At 48.6% G+C, this 17,008-nt stretch overlaps 1 protein-coding gene across 1 annotated transcript in view; it reads left to right on the top strand.

Annotated features, from left to right (window-relative positions):
• Window positions 1-17,008, top strand: part of BAIAP2L2 (BAI1 associated protein 2 like 2) — a 30,818-nt gene that overhangs the window by 5,263 nt on the left and 8,547 nt on the right. The window contains exons 5-7 of the mRNA XM_025399692.1: window positions 12,039-12,110; window positions 12,342-12,458; window positions 13,341-13,487. Coding sequence (XP_025255477.1) covers window positions 12,039-12,110; window positions 12,342-12,458; window positions 13,341-13,487 — 336 coding nt within the window. The remainder of the gene's footprint in view (window positions 1-12,038; window positions 12,111-12,341; window positions 12,459-13,340; window positions 13,488-17,008) is intronic.

The following is a 17,008-nucleotide window of genomic DNA, read 5'->3' on the forward strand; positions in this document are numbered from 1 at the left end:
GGGAAGGGCATTCTGGACAGAAGGGACAGCGCGTGGAAAGGCCGAAGGCTGCAGTAGAGGGCGAGTGTGAGATAACCAGCCATTAAGAGGCCCTGACCCTGCAGGCCCCGGCAGGACTGTGGTCCTTCCTCTCAGTGAAAGGGATACCATGGGAGGGTCTTGAGCCAAGGAGGGACAGGATCTGACTTAAAAATTTTTTTTTAATGTTTTTTATTGTAAACTAAAACACAGACACAGAAAATCTTGCTGAACAGATTAGAGCCGAATGAATCATTATTAGGCAAACAGACCTGAAACTACCATGCAGAACTTTGCCAGCCTCCCCAGAAGCCCCTTCAGGTGCCTCCGTCAAAACCACAGCCTCTCCCTCCCTCTAAAAGTGGCCACTGGTCTGAGGTCACATTTCCTTGTGTTCCTTTGTAGTTTATCACTCTACCTTACAGCCTGAGACACTAAAATTTGGTTTTACTCTTAAAAAAAAATTTTTTTGACCGAGTGTGGTGACTCATGCCTGTAATCCCAGCACTTTGAGAGGCCAAGGCGGGTGGATCACGAGGTCAGGAGATCGAGACCATCCTGGCTAACACAGTGAAACCCCGTCTCTATTAAAAATACAAAAAATTAGCCGGGCGTGGTGGCGGGCGCCTGTAGTCCCAGCTACTCGGGAGGCTGAGGCAGGAGAATGGCGTGAACCCGGGAGGCGGAGCTTGCAGTGAGCCAAGATGGCGCCACTGCACTCCAGCCAGGGCAAAAGAGCGAGACTCCATCTCAAAAAAAAAAAAAAAAAATGAGTCTCTTTGAACCTATGGGTTCCCCTTCTATCTGTTTCTTTTCCTTACACTTTGTCTGTTGGAGACCCTGGGACCGTCTGCCCTGACTTTCCTATAGTCTGGAAGTTGCTGATGGTGCTCTCCTGGTATGTTCAGCTGCTTTCTCTGTCCTCTGGATCTGGAGGCTTGATCAGACTCCAGTGCCATGCCCTTGGCAAGACCAGAGGGGCTGCTGAGTTCTTCCACCAGGAGGCATCGCTGTGTCCAGATCTGCCTGGCATCACGGGATACGCACCACTGTTCTTCTGACGCCCTTTCAGAACATTCTTAGCTAGGATGCTTCCAGAAAGAGATGCTTCCCCTTATCCGTTGTTATTACCCACTGGCACGTTTCATATGGGGAGGGCAGGAGAAAGGTTTCATTCATTCCCTTTATTCATCAGGTTCCAAGATAATGAATCTGTGCCCTGTCATCCTCTGAAGGTGAAGCCACCAATTAATTTTATGTTTTAACTAGCACCATTATGTAGTACTTTTATTTATTATAATCAATATCATAGATTTAAACTCATCTGACCTATTTCAATGGTTGGCAATTATTATCTTTATTGAGGTTGAAAATGTCCTATTTTTGGCCAGTGGAAGCTGCTGCTGCTTTTTTTTTTTTTTTTTTTTTTTGACATGGAGTCTCGCCCTGTCGCTGAGGCTGGAGTACAGTGGCGCGATCTCGGCTCACTGCAACCTCCGCCTCCCAGGTTCAAGCAATTCTCCAGCCTCAGCCTTCCCGTGTAGCTGGGACTACAGGTATGCACCGCTGCATCTGGCTAATTTTCATATTTCTAGTAAAGATGGGGTTTCACCATGTTGGCCAGACTGATCTTGAACTCCTAACCTCAGATGATTTGCCCAGCTCAGCCTCCCAAAGTTCTGGGATTACAGGCATGAGCCACCGCACCTGGCCAGTGGAAGCCTCTTTAATCTGCCTCCTGAGTCCTTGCTGTCTGCCTGACAAGAGGTTCCAGGCTCATCTGCTACTTGTGCTGTGTGAGACGTGGAATCAGCTATTTCTTCATGAAGCCCTGTTTTTACTTTTTGTTTTTAGTGGCAAGTGGTATTTCAAAACCATAATCTGAATACTAGGGGTGCTCATTGCCTCCGGTTTGATCTTTGTTTCTAGGCTTTTTTGGTGGCTGTGCAATGCATAGATTGATACATATTTATATGCAATGTGTGTGTACACACATATAACACATATTCTGTCACTTTATTTCTGTTGCTGCTGCACAAATTAATTTTATATATTTATTTATTTATTTATTTATTTATTTATTTATTTTCAGAGACAGGGTCTCACTCTGTCACCCAGGCTGAAGTGCAGTGGCACAATCATATAGCCCATTGCAGCCTCCAACTCCTGGGCTCAAATGATCTTCCTGCCTCAGCCTCCCAAGTAGCTGGGACTATAGGCAAATGCCACCGTGCCTGGCTAATTTTTTAACTCTTTTTATAGAGATGAGGTCTCACTATGTTGCCCAGGCTGGTCTTGAACTCCTGGCCTCAAGAAATCTTTCCATCTGGGCCTCCCAAAGTGCTAGGATCACTTTTAGACCATTGATTCGTTTTTTTTTTTTTTCTGTTTCGTGAGGCTTTCTGGTGTGTTTTGGTTGTCAGTAGGAATGTTACTCTCTTCCATATTCTCTTTTTTCTAATAATAACTTTCTATTGGATTTCACCTCGGAGATTTTCTGTGGAAAAGTAGGTTTTTTCCTGAAATTGTAGAAGGAACACAGTCAAGACAGCTTTTCTCACTTCGCAAGATCTCTTTCTGTTGTTCTTATGTAGTTTTCCAAAAATATGGCAGCTCCCTTTCTGTGGTTTCCTGGTTCTGTTCATGCTCCTACTTCTGTTAGACTTTCTCTTTCCTTTTGTGTCTGTTGTCCTTGTTCCTGATTTTGATCCCCCTCACCCCATATTCTCCCCCACGTGGGCCCTGTCTGGATGGGAGCCTGACTGGTCAGTTTCAAGACTTCCTAGAGGCTCGACTACTCCAGCCCCTTCAGACCAGGGACCTCTTGCCTTCACCCTCTGGACTCACAAACTCCTTGGAGTTTCAGCTACTGTTCTCAGACTGGCCTACTGAGCTTCCCATGACCATCTGCTGACCATGTTGAGGTGCGCCTGTGCTCAGGTCCCTCGACACCCAGCTACCTCCCACTGCTGCATCCACGTGGATGCTGGTCACACTGGCTTCACAGCTGGTGCTGATTCGTGTTTGGGGGATTGTAGAGATATACAGTCACCTAGTTTTGTTCTGAATATTGTCTTGAGTTTCTTTATTTTTTTCTTTTGGTGGTTTTTTTATTTTGTTTTGTTTTGTTTGTTTTTTGAGATGGAGTCTTGCTCTGTCGCCCAGGCTGGAGTACAATGGCTCCATCTCAGCTCACTGCAACCTCTGCCTCCCGGGTTCAAGCTATTCTCCTGCCTCAGCCTACTGAATAGCTGGGATTATAGGCGCGTGCCACCATGCCTGGCTAATTTATGTACTTTTAGTAGAGATGGGGTTTCACTATGTTGGCCAGGCTGGTGTTGAACTCCTGATCTCAGGTGATTCACACACCTTGGCCTCTCAAAGTGCTGTGATTACGGGCATGAGCCACTGTGCCTGGCCTTTTTTTTTTTTTTTTTTGGTAGAGACAGCATCTCACTATGTTGCCCAGGCTGGTCTGGAACTCTTGGGATCGAGCAATCCGCCCACCTCAGCCTCCCAAAGTGCTGGAATTACAGGTGTGAGCCACTGCGCCCGGCTCATCTTGAGGTTTTTATTTTGCTGTCTGGTTTCTCCATTCATTTTTAGGAGAAGACGAAGGAAGGTTTCGAAACTACATTTCATTTCCACCATCATCCCAGAGCCTGAGGTTTTTTTTTCTATTGAGGTAAAATTTACATACAATAAGATAAAGTTCCTAAATATCTGAAGTGTTAAGTTCAACAGATTTTGACAATTATATGCCCTGTGTGGCCACCATGTTAAACAGGATTTATTTAGAATGTTTCCATCAACCCAGAAAATTCTTATGTCCCTTTTGTCAGTCTCGCCCCCTAGGGGCAAAGGCTTTCTGACTTCTATCTCTACGGATTAATTTTGGCTGTTCTAGAACTTCACTTGAGTGGAATTGTACCCTGTGTATTCTTTTGTGTCTAGCTTCTTTCACTCAGCATAGGGTCTGTAAGATTAACTCATGTTGTTGCATTGTATGAATCTGTTTGTTTCACTATCAAGGAATACCTGAGACTGGGTAATTTATAAGGAAAAGAGGCATATTTTGGCTCATGATTCTGCAAACTGTACAAGCACGGCACCAATATCTGCTTAGCTTCTCATGAGGGCCTCAGGAAGCTTACACTCACGGCAGAAGGTTAAGGGGTAACATGTGCGTCACATGGCAAGACAGCAAGAGAGAGAGTGGGGAGGTGCCAGGCTTTATTTATTTATTTATTTATTTATTTTTGAGACAGAGTCCCACTCTGTTGCCCAGGCTGGCATGTAGTGGTGTGATCTTGGCTCACTGCAACCGCCACCCGCTAGGGTTCAAGCGATTCTCCTGCCTCAGCCTCCTGAGTAGCTGGGATTACAGGCCCCCGCCACCACACCTGGCTAATTTTTATATTTTTAGTAGAGATGGGGTTTCACCATCTTGGCCAGGCTGGTCTTGAACTCCTGACCTCGTGATCCACCCACCTCAGCCTTCCAAAGTGCTGGGATTACAGGCATGAGCCACTGCGCCCGGCCTTATTTATTTATTTTTTGAGATGGAGTTTTGCTCTTGTTGCCCAGGTGAAGGGGTAACAGGTGCATCATATGGCAAGAGAGCGAGAGAAAGAGAGTGGGGAGGTGGCAGGCTCTCTTTCTTTTCCTTTCCTTTCCTTTTTCCTTTCCTTCCTTTCTTTCTTTCTTGATGGAGTTTCGCTCTTGTTGTCCACGCTGGAGTACAGTGGCGTGATCTTGGCTCACTGCAACCTCCACCTCCCAGGTTCAAGCAACTCTCCTGCCTCAGCCTCCTGAGTAGCTGGGATTACAAGCACCCACCACCATGCCCGCAATTTTTTTTTATTTTTAGTAGAGATGGGATTTCACCATGTTGGCCGGGCTGGTCTCCAACTCTTGACCTCAGGTGATCCACCCGTCTTGGCCTCCCAAAGTGCTGGGATAACAGGCGTGAACCACCATGCCCGGCCACCAGGCTCTTTTTAAACAACCAGATCTTGCATGAACTCATTACTACAGGGAGGCCACCAAGCCATTCATGAGGGATCTGCCCCCATGATTCAAACACCTCCCACCAGGCCCCACCTCCTACACTGGGGATTACATTTCCATATGAGACTGGAGGGGACACAGATCCAATCCGTATCATGGTTGTATTAATACTTTTTTCTGTTTTATTGCTTAGGATCCCATTGTATGAAAATCCCACAATGTGTCTGTCCATTCTGTTGATAGTCATTTGGGTCGTTTCCAGTTGAAGGCTATTATGGAGCTATTATGAATAAGGTGGCTGTGAACATTCTTGTACGAGTCTTTTTATGGATGTATGTTTTCATTTCTGTTGCACAAATACCTAGGAGTGGAATTTGTCGGGCATGGCGTTGACATGTGTTTATTAGAGTTCTCCAGTGTTCTTGTGCTATTCTGCATTCCGCCAGCAATGAATGAAAATTGCTGTCATTCTAAATTCTTGCCAGTGTTCAGCGTCGTCCGTCTGTTTTATTTTAGTCATTCTCGTGGGTATGGAGTGGCGTCTCACTCTGGTTTTGTTCTGATGTCCCTGATGACTAATGACTTTTAATGTGCTTACTGGACATTTGTGCATCTTCTTCCTTAAGATGTTGGTTTAGTCTTTTACTCATTTTTTATTGGGGTATACTTAGTGTTGAATTCTTTATATAGTTAAGATACGCGTCCTTTGTCAGGAGATGTATGGGAAATGTATTTTTTTCCATCTGTAGCTTACCTATTCATGTTCTTAATACTGTCTGTCTTTGATGAACATAAATTATAAATTTTTATAGCCAGGCATGGCAGCGCATACCTATAGACTTAGCTACTTAGGAGATTGAGGTGGGAGGATCACTTGAACCCAGGAGTTCAAGGCTGAGGTTCAAGTGCAGTGGATCGCACCACTGCACTCCATTCTGGGTGATGGAGCAAGACACTGTCTTTCTTTGTTTGTTTGTTGGTTTTGAGACGGAGTCTCGCTCTGTCGCCCAGGCTGGAGTGCAGTGGCCGGATCTCAGCTCACTACAAGCTCCGCCTCCCGGGTTCATGCCATTCTGCAGCCTCAGCCTCCCGAGTAGCTAGGACTACAGGCGCCCGCCACCACACCAGGCTAATTGTGTGTTTTAGTAGAGATGGGGTTTCACCATGTTAGCCAGGATGGTCTCGATCTCCTGACCTCGTGATCCCGGCCCTAAGACACTGTTTCTAAAAATATAAATAAATAAATACATAAATACTTATGAAGCCCAATTTTGCAATTTTTGTGCTTTTTTTTTTTTTTTTTTGCAGTGGTTTGTGCTTGTGTCCTATCAAAGAAATCTTTGCCTACCCCTTGGCACAGATATTCTCCTAAGTTTTCTTCTAGAAACTCTATATTATGGACTTTATATTTATTTCTATGATTTGTCTTAAATTTATTTTTGTGTATTGAGATGGAGTTTAATTTTCCCTGGATGGATATTCAGTTATTCCCACATCATTTTAAAAACACTTCCTGGCCGGGCGCGGTGGCTCACTCCTGTAATCCCAGCACTTTGGGAGGCCAAGGTGGGTGGATCACGAGGTCAGGAAATCGAGACCATCCTGGCTAACACGGTGAAACCCCGTCTCTACTAAAAATAAAAATTAGCCGGGCGTGGTGGCGGGCACCTGTAGTCCCAGCTACTCGGGAGGCTGAGGCGGGAGAATGGGGAGAACCCGGGAGGCGGAGTTTGCGGTGAGCCGAGATCGCGCCACTGCACTCCAGCCTGGAGACAGCGAGACTCCATCTCAAAAAACAAACAAACAAACAAAAAAACACTTCCCTTGACTCACTGAAATGACTTGGTATCTTGGTCAAAAGTTGATTTTGGGCCAGGCGCGGTGGCTCATGCCTGTAATCCCAGCACTTTGGGGGGCCAAGGCAGGTGGAACACCTGAGGTCAGGAGTTTGAGACCAGCCTGACCAATATGGTGAAACCCCATCTCTACTAAAAATACAAAAATTAGCCGTGTGTGGTGGTGTGTGCCTGTAGTCCCAGCTACTCAGGAGGCTGATACAGGAGAATTGCTTGAACACGCGAGGCGGAGGTTGCAGTGAGCTGAGATCGTACCACTGTACTCTAGCCTGGGCGACAGAGCAAGACTGTCTCAAAAAAAAAAAAATTGACTTTGCATATATGTGTGGGTTTGTTTCTGGACTCCGTTCCATTGGTATGTGTTTCTATCCTTATGCCAATATCACACTGTATCAATTACTGTAGCTTTATAGTAAGTACTGAAATCAAGTAGCCTAAGTACTTTGTCCTTTTTTTTTTTTTTTTTTTTTTTTTTTTTTGAGACGGAGTCTTACTCTGTCGCCCAGGCTGGAGTGCAGTGGCCGGATCTCAGCTCACTGCAAGCTCCGCCTCCCGGGTTTACGCCATTCTCCTGCCTCAGCCTCCCGAGTAGCTGGGACTACAGGCACCCACCACCTCGCCCGGCTAGTTTTTTGTATTTTTTAGTAGAGACGGGGTTTCACCGTGTTAGCCAGGATGGTCTCGATCTCCTGACCTCGTGATCCGCCCGTCTCGGCCTCCCAAAGTGCTGGGATTACAGGCTTGAGCCACCGCGCCCGGCCTACTTTGTCCTTTTTCAAAATTATTTTGCCTATTCGAATTCTTTGCATTTTATCTAAATTATAGAATCAATTATCTTGCCTTTGAGAAGGGCTTCTGGAATTTTGATAGAGTTGCATTAATCTGTAAATCAATGGTCATCTTAACAATATCGAGTCTTCCAGATCCATGAATATGGTATATCTCTCCATTTATTTCTCTCTCCATTTATTTGTTTTTCTTAGCAATGTTTTGTCATTTTCAGCAAATGATATTTGCGGAGGTGGCAAAAGGATTCCTCAAGAGTTACTGGAGGCTGGGCACAGTGGCTCACACCTATAATCACAGCACTTTGGGAGGCTGAGGTGAGCAAATGGCTTGAGGTCAGGAGTTTTAGAGCAGCCTGGCCAACATGGAGAAACCCCACCCCTACTAAAAATAGAAAAATTAGCCAGATGTGGTGGCACACACCTGTAATCCCAGCTGCTCAGGTGGCCACGGTGTGAGAATCACTTGAACCTGGGAGGCAGAGGTTGCAGTGAGCTGAGATAGCACCATTACACTCCAGCTCGGGCAACAGAGAAGGATGCTGTCTCAATTAAAAAAAAAAAAAATGGAGTCCCTCTGTCCATAGAGCTTGCAGTGCATGGCTGAGACCACAGAATCTGCTGTCAGCTTTCTGTACTTCCGTACTGAGGCATACACAGGACCCTCTAATGAAGCATGCGCCCCAGGGAGTGGAGACGGAGAGGGCAGTCTCTAATCCACTGCGAATTCCTCAGCCTGCTCTGTGGTTGGTGACTTCCTCTGTCAGAAGCCACCTGCCAGCAGACTGTTCTCTACCTGTAATGGACACAGCAAGAGCTCAAACTTCACTTCCATTGTCAACCTCTTTTTTTTTTTTTTTTTTCCTGAGATGGAGTCTCGCTCTGTTGCCCAGGCTGGAGTGCAGTGGCATGATCTTGGCTCACTGCAACCTCCACCTCAGTGGTGCGATCTCAGCTCACTGCAACCTCCACCTCCTGGGTTCAAGTGATTGTCCTGCCTCAGCCTCCCAAGTAGCTGGGATTATAGGCATGCACCACCACGCTGGGCTAATTTTTGTATTTTTAGTAGAGACGGGGTTTTGCCTTGTTGGCCAGGCTGGTCTTGAACTGACCTCAAGTGATCCTCCCACCTTAGCCTCCCAAAGTGCTGGGACTACAGGCATGAGTCATCACGCCTGGTCCATTGTCAACCTCTTGATGGACCCATTTCTTCAGGAGCTTGGCATCCATTCCATTAACCCAGTGATGCCTGGGACCTACCAGCTGGGGGCATCCTGGGTCTGTGTCCTCTGCTTCATTGGCGATCACAGCCAAACCATGACAACAGGAAGAGCTATGATATGGCTGTCCTGCTGAAGCGCACATTGCCACCACGTACCTTTGTTCACACATGACTGGAAGCAGAAGCAACACCATCCCATGATACAGGACTCAGCTTGTTCCTAAGTGATTTTTCCTGGGCAAGAGGAAGGGAGTGGGGCAAAGAGAGTTAGCAGGAAAGGAGAGAGCCCCAGCTTGTCTGCTGAGCTGACAGCAGGAGCCCTTCAGGCTGCCTTTGAAGGATACCTTAGAAGAGCTCCTGCACCCAGGCCTTTTGGGGAGAGCCTGCCCCATTTCCCAGGGCTCTCAGGGCAGGTTGTGACAGCCTCACTGGCTAGGCTCTGCTTCCTCCGGCATCATCTGTGTCCTTGTTGCCTCTGCAGACCAGTCCTACTGTAACTGAGTGTTCTCTGCAGGTCTGTACTTTGAGTCTATGCATTTAAAGTGTTTTCCGTGACTTTTGGTGTGGTTCAAGTCAGTCTCTCCAGGTGCCATTCACCATCTTTATAAGTGCTCTGGTTACAAGGTTGCCTGGGTTTTGAGGGTCTGCCCCAAGCCCTGTTGTTTATATTGTGCATTTTTGCAGAAGGTGGGGATTTTCAGGGACATGTGGATTCTGATTGACAGAAAGCTGGGACTGTCTCTTTACAAGCGAGGTCACAATTTTTTTTTTTTTGAGACGGAGTTTTGTTCTTTTATAAGGGCACAATCTTGGCTCACTGCAACCTCTGCCTCCCAGTTCAAGCAATTCACCTGCCTCAGCCTCCCCAGTAGCTGGGATTACTGGCAGCCGCCACCATGCCCAGCTAATTTTTGTATTTTTAGTAGAGACGGGGTTTCAGCATGTTAGCCAGGCTGGTCACGAACTCCTGAACTCAAGTGATCTGCCTGCCTCGGCCTCCCAAAGTGCTGGGATTACAGGCGTGAGCCACCGTGCCCGGCCTGAGGTCACAAAATTTAAGGAGGCGGCGCTGTGACGTTCATACTAGCACAGGGTCGCGAACGCTTCCTTTTGATTGGATCCAGCAGAAAGCGGCCCCCTGTCAAGTAGAAGCATCTACCTGGCATTTCTATAACAATGCATGTTTCAGCCGGGCGCGGTGGCTCACGCCTGTAATCCCAGCACTTTGGGAGGCCAAGGCGGGCGGATCACAAGGTCAGGAGATCGAGACCACGGTGAAACCTCGTCTCTACTAAAAATACAAAAAATTAGCCGGGCGCGGTTGTGGGCGCCTGTAGTCCCAGCTACTCGGGAGGCTGAGGCAGGAGAATGGCGGGAACCCGGGAGGCGGAGCTTGCAGTGAGCTGAGATCCGGCCACTGCACTCCAGCCTGGGCGACAGAGCGAGACTCCGTCTCAAAAAAAAAAAAAACAATGCATGTTTCTGTTTACTGTTCTGTCATTCTGCAAACCTGAGTGCTACTTCCTTCTTGGTGCTGACACCCTTCTGTACACACACACTGGCAGCCATAGCTCAGGGTTTCGGTACCAAAGAGGCACCCTCAAGCTCCCTTGCAGACCAGTGGGCACCAAAGTTTGGGAAACAACTGTGGGAGAAAACCTTAAACTTTGGAAAATTTATTATGTAGTGATGTTTTTCTGCATACTGGGAGGAGACTGCCAGCATTCCTTTTCTGGGCCATCCCCTAGCCCCACGGGATGGTGTGAGGACACCTAGGGCAGGAGGAAAGACCCACTGTGTGAAAAGGGTGTGTGGACAGAGGCTGCGCAGAGGCGGGAGGGCCTCCAGAGGAGGAGGTTTCCGCGGGGCTGGGGAAGCGCCTCTTGTGCCCCATGGAGCCTGAGCCCTCTTGCAGCTGGAAGGGTTTAGGTCCAACTCCTCAACAACATGGAGTGACTCAGAGAAAGCCAATAGAGAATACAGAATATAGGAGAATACAGGGCACCACATGGGCCCACAGAACTGAAGCTCATCAAGCTCTCAGAGAGCAGCTGGTCAAGCCTTTCCTTTTTTTTTTTTTTTTCTTTTTTCTTTTGAGACAGAGTCTCACTCTGTCACCCAGGCTGGAGTGCAGTGGTGTGATCTCAGCTCACTGCAACCTCCGTCTCCTGGGTTCAAGCGATTCTCCTGCCTCAGCCTCCCGAGTAGCTGGGACTACAGGCATGCACCACCACGCCCAGCTAATTTTTGCATTTTTAGTACAGATGGAGTTTCACTATGTTGGCCAGGCTGGTCTCGAACTCCTGGGCTCAGGTGATCCACCCACCTCAGCCTCCCAAAGGGCTGGGATTACAGGCGTGAGCCACCATGCCCAGCCTGGTCAAGCCTTTCCTGTTACAGATGGGGCAACTGAGGTCCAGAGATGGGTGGCAACTTGTCCAAAGTCACAAAGCAAATAAGAGGCAGAACTAGAATGAGGACGAAGCTTCTGAGCCTGAGCCCAGCAGCCTTTCCTGTCTTGCCCTGGTGGCCAGACATCCACTTGTCATGGGAACCTGTCACCTCTCAGGCCCATCTGAGACCTCAACAGCTTCTGAGTGTTTTTGCTGGGCTGTGCCCTGCCCATGGTGCTGAGGACACAGAGGTGAGCCATGGCCATAACAGCTCCGAGGGGCTATGCATGGGGGCCTGGCCATAAATTCTGTATACAACTGGAGGAACGGACAACGAAGGAACAAAATGTGCACACATTCCAGAAACAAAACAAGGGAGCAATGGATTCTGCTTGGGGGAGTCAGGAAGACAGGAAGCTGGCAGTGGAAGGTAGAGAGGAAATTCCAGGCAGAGGGAATGACATCATCAAAGTACAAACTAAGAATAAGACAAAAAATAAGAACCAGAAGACTCTGACACACTTACCAAGGGTTCGTTTCCAGCCAGCACTGCAGTAAACATTGTGAATGTTTCACCATTTCATCCTCCCTCCAGCCAGGTGCTCTTCTTGTCTCCGTTTCTCTGACAGGTGGGCAGGTGCCTGGTGTACTTAGAAGCATGGTGGGCAGGCTGTTATACAGAAAGTGCAAGGGGGTGCTGGGGCCTGGGAACAGTAGGGGGGCCTTGATCACCCTCACCCTGCACTCCGCTCAGGTGCAGACATTCCATGGAGACCTGCTGCAGCACATGGAGAAGAACACCAAGCTGGACATGCAGTTCATCAAAGTGAGTCTGGCCTCCCCACTCGGCCCCCAACCCATCGTAGGCAGGACCCCCTCTCCCATTTGACAGGTGGGCACACTCAGGCCAGTGCTGAGCATTGACTGGGCCCCAGATTATCCATGTTCCCAGCTGAGCCCCGAGTCTCCAAACTTCCAGGGTCCTGATCTCTGTAAGGGGTGTCTTGAGCTCTCTGATGTGGGGGGATTCTCCCTCCCCAACTCCACCCTACTCCAGGACAGCCGCCAGCACTATGAGCTCGAGTACCGCCACCGAGCGGCCAACCTGGAGAAGTGCATGTCTGAGCTGTGGCGCATGGAGCGCAAGAGAGACAAGAATGTGCGGGAGATGAAGGTGCGAGGGCCGGGAAGCCGGGGTGAGCCGGCAAGGGCGGGTGGGCAGACCTTGGGGCGAGACCGGGCCCCGGGAATCCCGAACACCTCCCTGAGCTCCCCCACCGAGCACCAGCACAACTGTGATGAGCGTGGCTGGGGAGGTCAGCCAGCCCCTGGTGGGGTGGGCGTCACTAGCTCCCAGGGCCACGCCCAGCACCGCCCCTTGCCCTGTGGCTTCCTGGCCTTCCCCAGAATCCCCGGGCCTCTCCTGCAACCCCATCCCCCCTCCCCCGTCTCCTACTTCACCGAGAAAATTGCTCGCTTGGACATGGTGCCAAAGGTGTCATCCACCAGCTGCCCATCCTCCTCCCCTCCCTCCTGCCAGGCAGAGGTATCCCGCCCCGCTAAGTCCATTTCCCCCTCCTGAGCCTGGGGCCCCATCCCTGGCCTCTGTCTCCAAGATCCAAACCCTCTACCTCCCTTCCCGTCTCTTCTTCTGGCTCCTGACTCCTTTAAGTGAGCTCATGCCTCCCCTCCTCAGAACCTTCCCCCTAAATAGGGGCTATTAATCTACTCATTCATATTCTAATTAAACCCGTCCCCCTGCCCCTCCCCCAGCCCGTGCTTGGGCTTGTGCTGGGTGCCAGGGACAGAGCGAGGGCTCAGACACCAGCCCTGCTTGTGAGAAGCACCCGGGCGAGGGGGACGCAGGGTCCAGACTCATAACAAGGCTGCCGATGAGGGGGCAGGCTTAGGAGCTAGGGTGGGCTGGGTGATGGGGGGGGGGCTTGGGGAGGCGCAGTCAGGAAGGACAGGGGGCTTGAACAGCTGGCGCCTGTGGGCGAGGTGGATGGGATGAGACACACCCACCGCCCCCAGCCAGAACTCCCATTCCCCCCAGGAGAGTGTGAACCGGCTGCACGCCCAGATGCAGGCCTTCGTGTCTGAGAGTCAGCGGGCGGCTGAACTGGAAGAGAAGCGGCGCTATCGCTTCCTGGCAGAGAAGCACCTGCTACTTTCCAACACCTTCCTGCAGTTCTTCGGCCGGGTGAGCTGAACTGGGGGACAGCAGGCGGGGCGCTTCTAGGAGCTGCCCCCGCCCTGAGTGGCCGTACACAGAGATGTCCCTGCCTTCTTCCCTCTTCCCTCCCTTCCTGCCTCTTCCCTCCCTTCCTGCCTGTCTGTAGAAATTCATTTTATTTTGCTCTCTCCATCCATTTCTTTCTTTGTTTCTGGGTTTGCTTGTATCACCGTACATTCACTCATTTATTCACTCGTGATATTGTTTGTTTTTAATGCATTCACTAATTCATGCATTTATTTATTCATGTGTGCACCATTTTTTAATTCCTGCTTGTATATTTTCACAATTCACAAATTCATTAATTGATAGGTTTGTTCAGTTATTGTCTACTAATTTTCTTTTATTTATTTATTTATTTATTTATTTATTTATTTATTGAGACAGCGTTTCACTGTTGTCCCCCAGGCTGCAGTGCAATGGCGCAATCTTGGCTAACAGCAACCTCTGCCTCCCGGGTTCAAGCGATTCTCCTGCCTCAGCCTCCTGAGTAGCTGGGACTAAGGCATGTGCCACCACGCCTGGCTAATTTTTGTATTTTTAGTAGAGATGGGGTTTCGCCATGTTGGCCAGGCTGGCCAGGCTGGTCTCAAACTCCTGACCTCAAGTTATCTGCCTGCCTCAGCCTCCCAAAGTGCTAGGATTACAGGCGTGAGCCACCGCACCCAGCCATTTTATAATATTATTTAAATCCTCTACCCTCTTGCCCCGTTCTGCCTGCTAGACCAGTCAGACTCGCTCGTTTCTCACTGAATTTCTAATTGATTTCACTTTCTGAATTGAGCTGCCATGTTGTTTGGTGCTGTTTTGGTTATAACTATTCTACCTTCTTTGTAAATATTGCCATTTATGTACGTAATGTCTCTCTTAATCAAGTTTGGTGCTTTCAATTCTCCCTTGTCTGATATTAATACTGCTCCTTCTACTTTCTCTTCTCTTTGCTTATCTCTTTGTATGTTAAGTAAACTTTCTGTTACTGACATATAGCTGACTTTGAGCTTTTGACCAGTCTTAGAGTCTGCCTGTGTCTTCTAATAGAAAAGGAATTCAGCCCATTCCCATTTAACATAACAATGAATATACCTGGGTTTTATTCCTTCTAGATAACTTGAGCTAACTGTAATTATTTTGTCATTTCCTCTTTTTCTCTCACGTTATTTCTTGTCAGTTTGGTTATTATACTATATATTTCCCCTTTCCCTTTATTAATTTAGAAATTGCACTATTTGACCGGGCGCGGTGGCTCAAGCCTGTAATCCCGGCACTTACAGGATGTCTCGTAAAGACGGGCGGATCACGAGGTCAGGAGATCGAGACCATCCTGGCTAACACAGTGAAACCCCGTCTCTACTAAAAAATACAAAAAATCAGCCGGGTGTGGTGGCGGGTGCCTGTAGTCCCAGTCACTTAGGAGGCTGAGGCAGGAGAATGGCGTAAACCCCAGAGGCGGAGTTTGCAGTGAGCTGAGATCCGGCCACTGCACTCCAGCCTGGGCGACAGAGCGAGACTCCATCTCAAAAAAAAAAAAAAAAGGAAAAAAATTGCACTATTCTTTTTCTCTCTACCTGTGGTGACCTCACTTTGTGACTTTCGTAATCACATATATATCCACCTATTATCTTTTCCAAAAATGTCAACTTTACCCCACTACACACACACACTATTCAGTCACTTGCTCCCCCAGTTCATAAGATGAGACCTTGATTTAAAGCTTTCCACAAAAATTAGGCTGGGTACGGTGGCTTACACCAGTAATCCCAACAATTTTGGAGCCTGAGGTGCGTGGATTGCTTGAGGTCAGGAGTTCAAGACCGGCCTGGCCAACACGGCAAAACCCCGTTTCTACTGAAAATACAAAAATTAGCTGGGCATGGTGGCAGACACTCGTAATCTGAGCTACTTAGGAGGCTGAGGCGGGAGCATCGCTTGAACCTGTGAGGCAGAGGTTGCAGTGAGCCAAAATCGAGCCAGTGCACTCCAGCCTGGGTGACAGAACGAGACTCTGTCTCAAAAAAAAAAAAAAAAAAGATAACACCCTAAGAAGTATTTTCCTGCCCTCCAACTATTCTGAGATGGGGTCTTTAGAAAGCTTTTACTCCTCTCTTCATCCTTCCCATCCTCCACCTCTTGGTTTTGCCAAGATAGTTTAGGACTTAGTTTCAGACTTCACTAGTCATCTCTGCAGCATGATCAAAATTATTTTGATAAACTAATTGTATGTATGTATGTATGTATGGGTATTTGAGATGGAGTCTTGCTCTGCTGCCCAGGCTGGAATGCAGTGGTGCAATCTCAGCTCCCTGAAACCCCCACCTCCCAGGTTCAAGTGATTCTCCTGCCTCAGCCTCCCGAGTAGCTGGGATTACAGGTGCCCGCCACCACCCCCGGCTAATTTTTGTATTTTTAGTAGAGATGAGGTTTCACTATGTTGCCCAGGCTGGTCTTGAACTCCTGATCTCAAGTGATCCTCCCACCTTGGCCTCCCAAAATGCTGGGATTACAGGCATGAGCCACCACGCCCGGCCTCAAGAACCTTTATTTAGATTGCACATGTTACCACTGCTGGGTGTACCGCCATCTGTGACTGCTTCACCACACCTGTGATCAGATCCACTGCCCACTGCTGTAACCCCTTTCCATCTCCCACTGCCTTGAGGTCTCTGTTTTGATTGATTGCTGTAGTTAGAGAAACTTCATGGGTGTTTTCTGCAGACACACTGTAAGAGCCTTGCATATCTGCAAATGGCTAGCTTTTGCCATGCCTGGTGAGTGGTATACTGGCCGGCGGAAGGGCTCCAGAGCTGCAGACCTTTTCTTTCATGGTCCAAGCCCCACTATGTTCTAGCACCCTGTGTTGTAGAATTGAAGTCTGGTCGTGATCTGTCTCCCTTCCCTTTTAAGTAACTGGCTTTTCCTTTGTGGGTGCTGGAGATTTTCTTTGTAACCTTGGGACCAGGAACTTGCCCAGGTGCCACCGTGGTGAATGCCGAGGTCAGCGCTCCTGCAGGCTGCAGGCTCAAATCTCTCTTCCGGTTAAGGCATTAGTTCCTTTTCTGTTTCTTTCATTGTTACCATTCTGCCATCTTTCCTTCTCATTGTGGAAATCCTTATCATTGGAGCCTTCACATCTACGACCTTCTCCCTCACCACATCTATTTTGCTTATTATTTATTATTATTTATTTTTCTTTTTTTTTTTTTTTTTTGAGACAGAGTCTTCCTCTGTCACCAGGCTGGAGTGCAGTGGCATGATCTTGGCTCACTGTAACCTCCACCTCCTGGGTTCAAGTCATTCTCCTGGCTCAGCCTCCTGCGTAGCTGGGATTACAGGCGCCTGCCACCACACCCAGCTAATTTTTGTATTTTTAGTACAGACGGGGTTTCACTATGTTGCCCAGGCTGGTCTCAAACTCCTGACCTCAGGTGATCTGCCCGCCTTGGCCTCCCAGAGTGCTGGGATTGCAGGTGTGAGCCACCACCCCCGGCCCT

Source organism: Theropithecus gelada, chromosome 10, assembly GCF_003255815.1.
Source record: "Theropithecus gelada isolate Dixy chromosome 10, Tgel_1.0, whole genome shotgun sequence".
In the NCBI taxonomy this organism is placed as follows: Eukaryota; Metazoa; Chordata; class Mammalia; order Primates; family Cercopithecidae; genus Theropithecus; species Theropithecus gelada.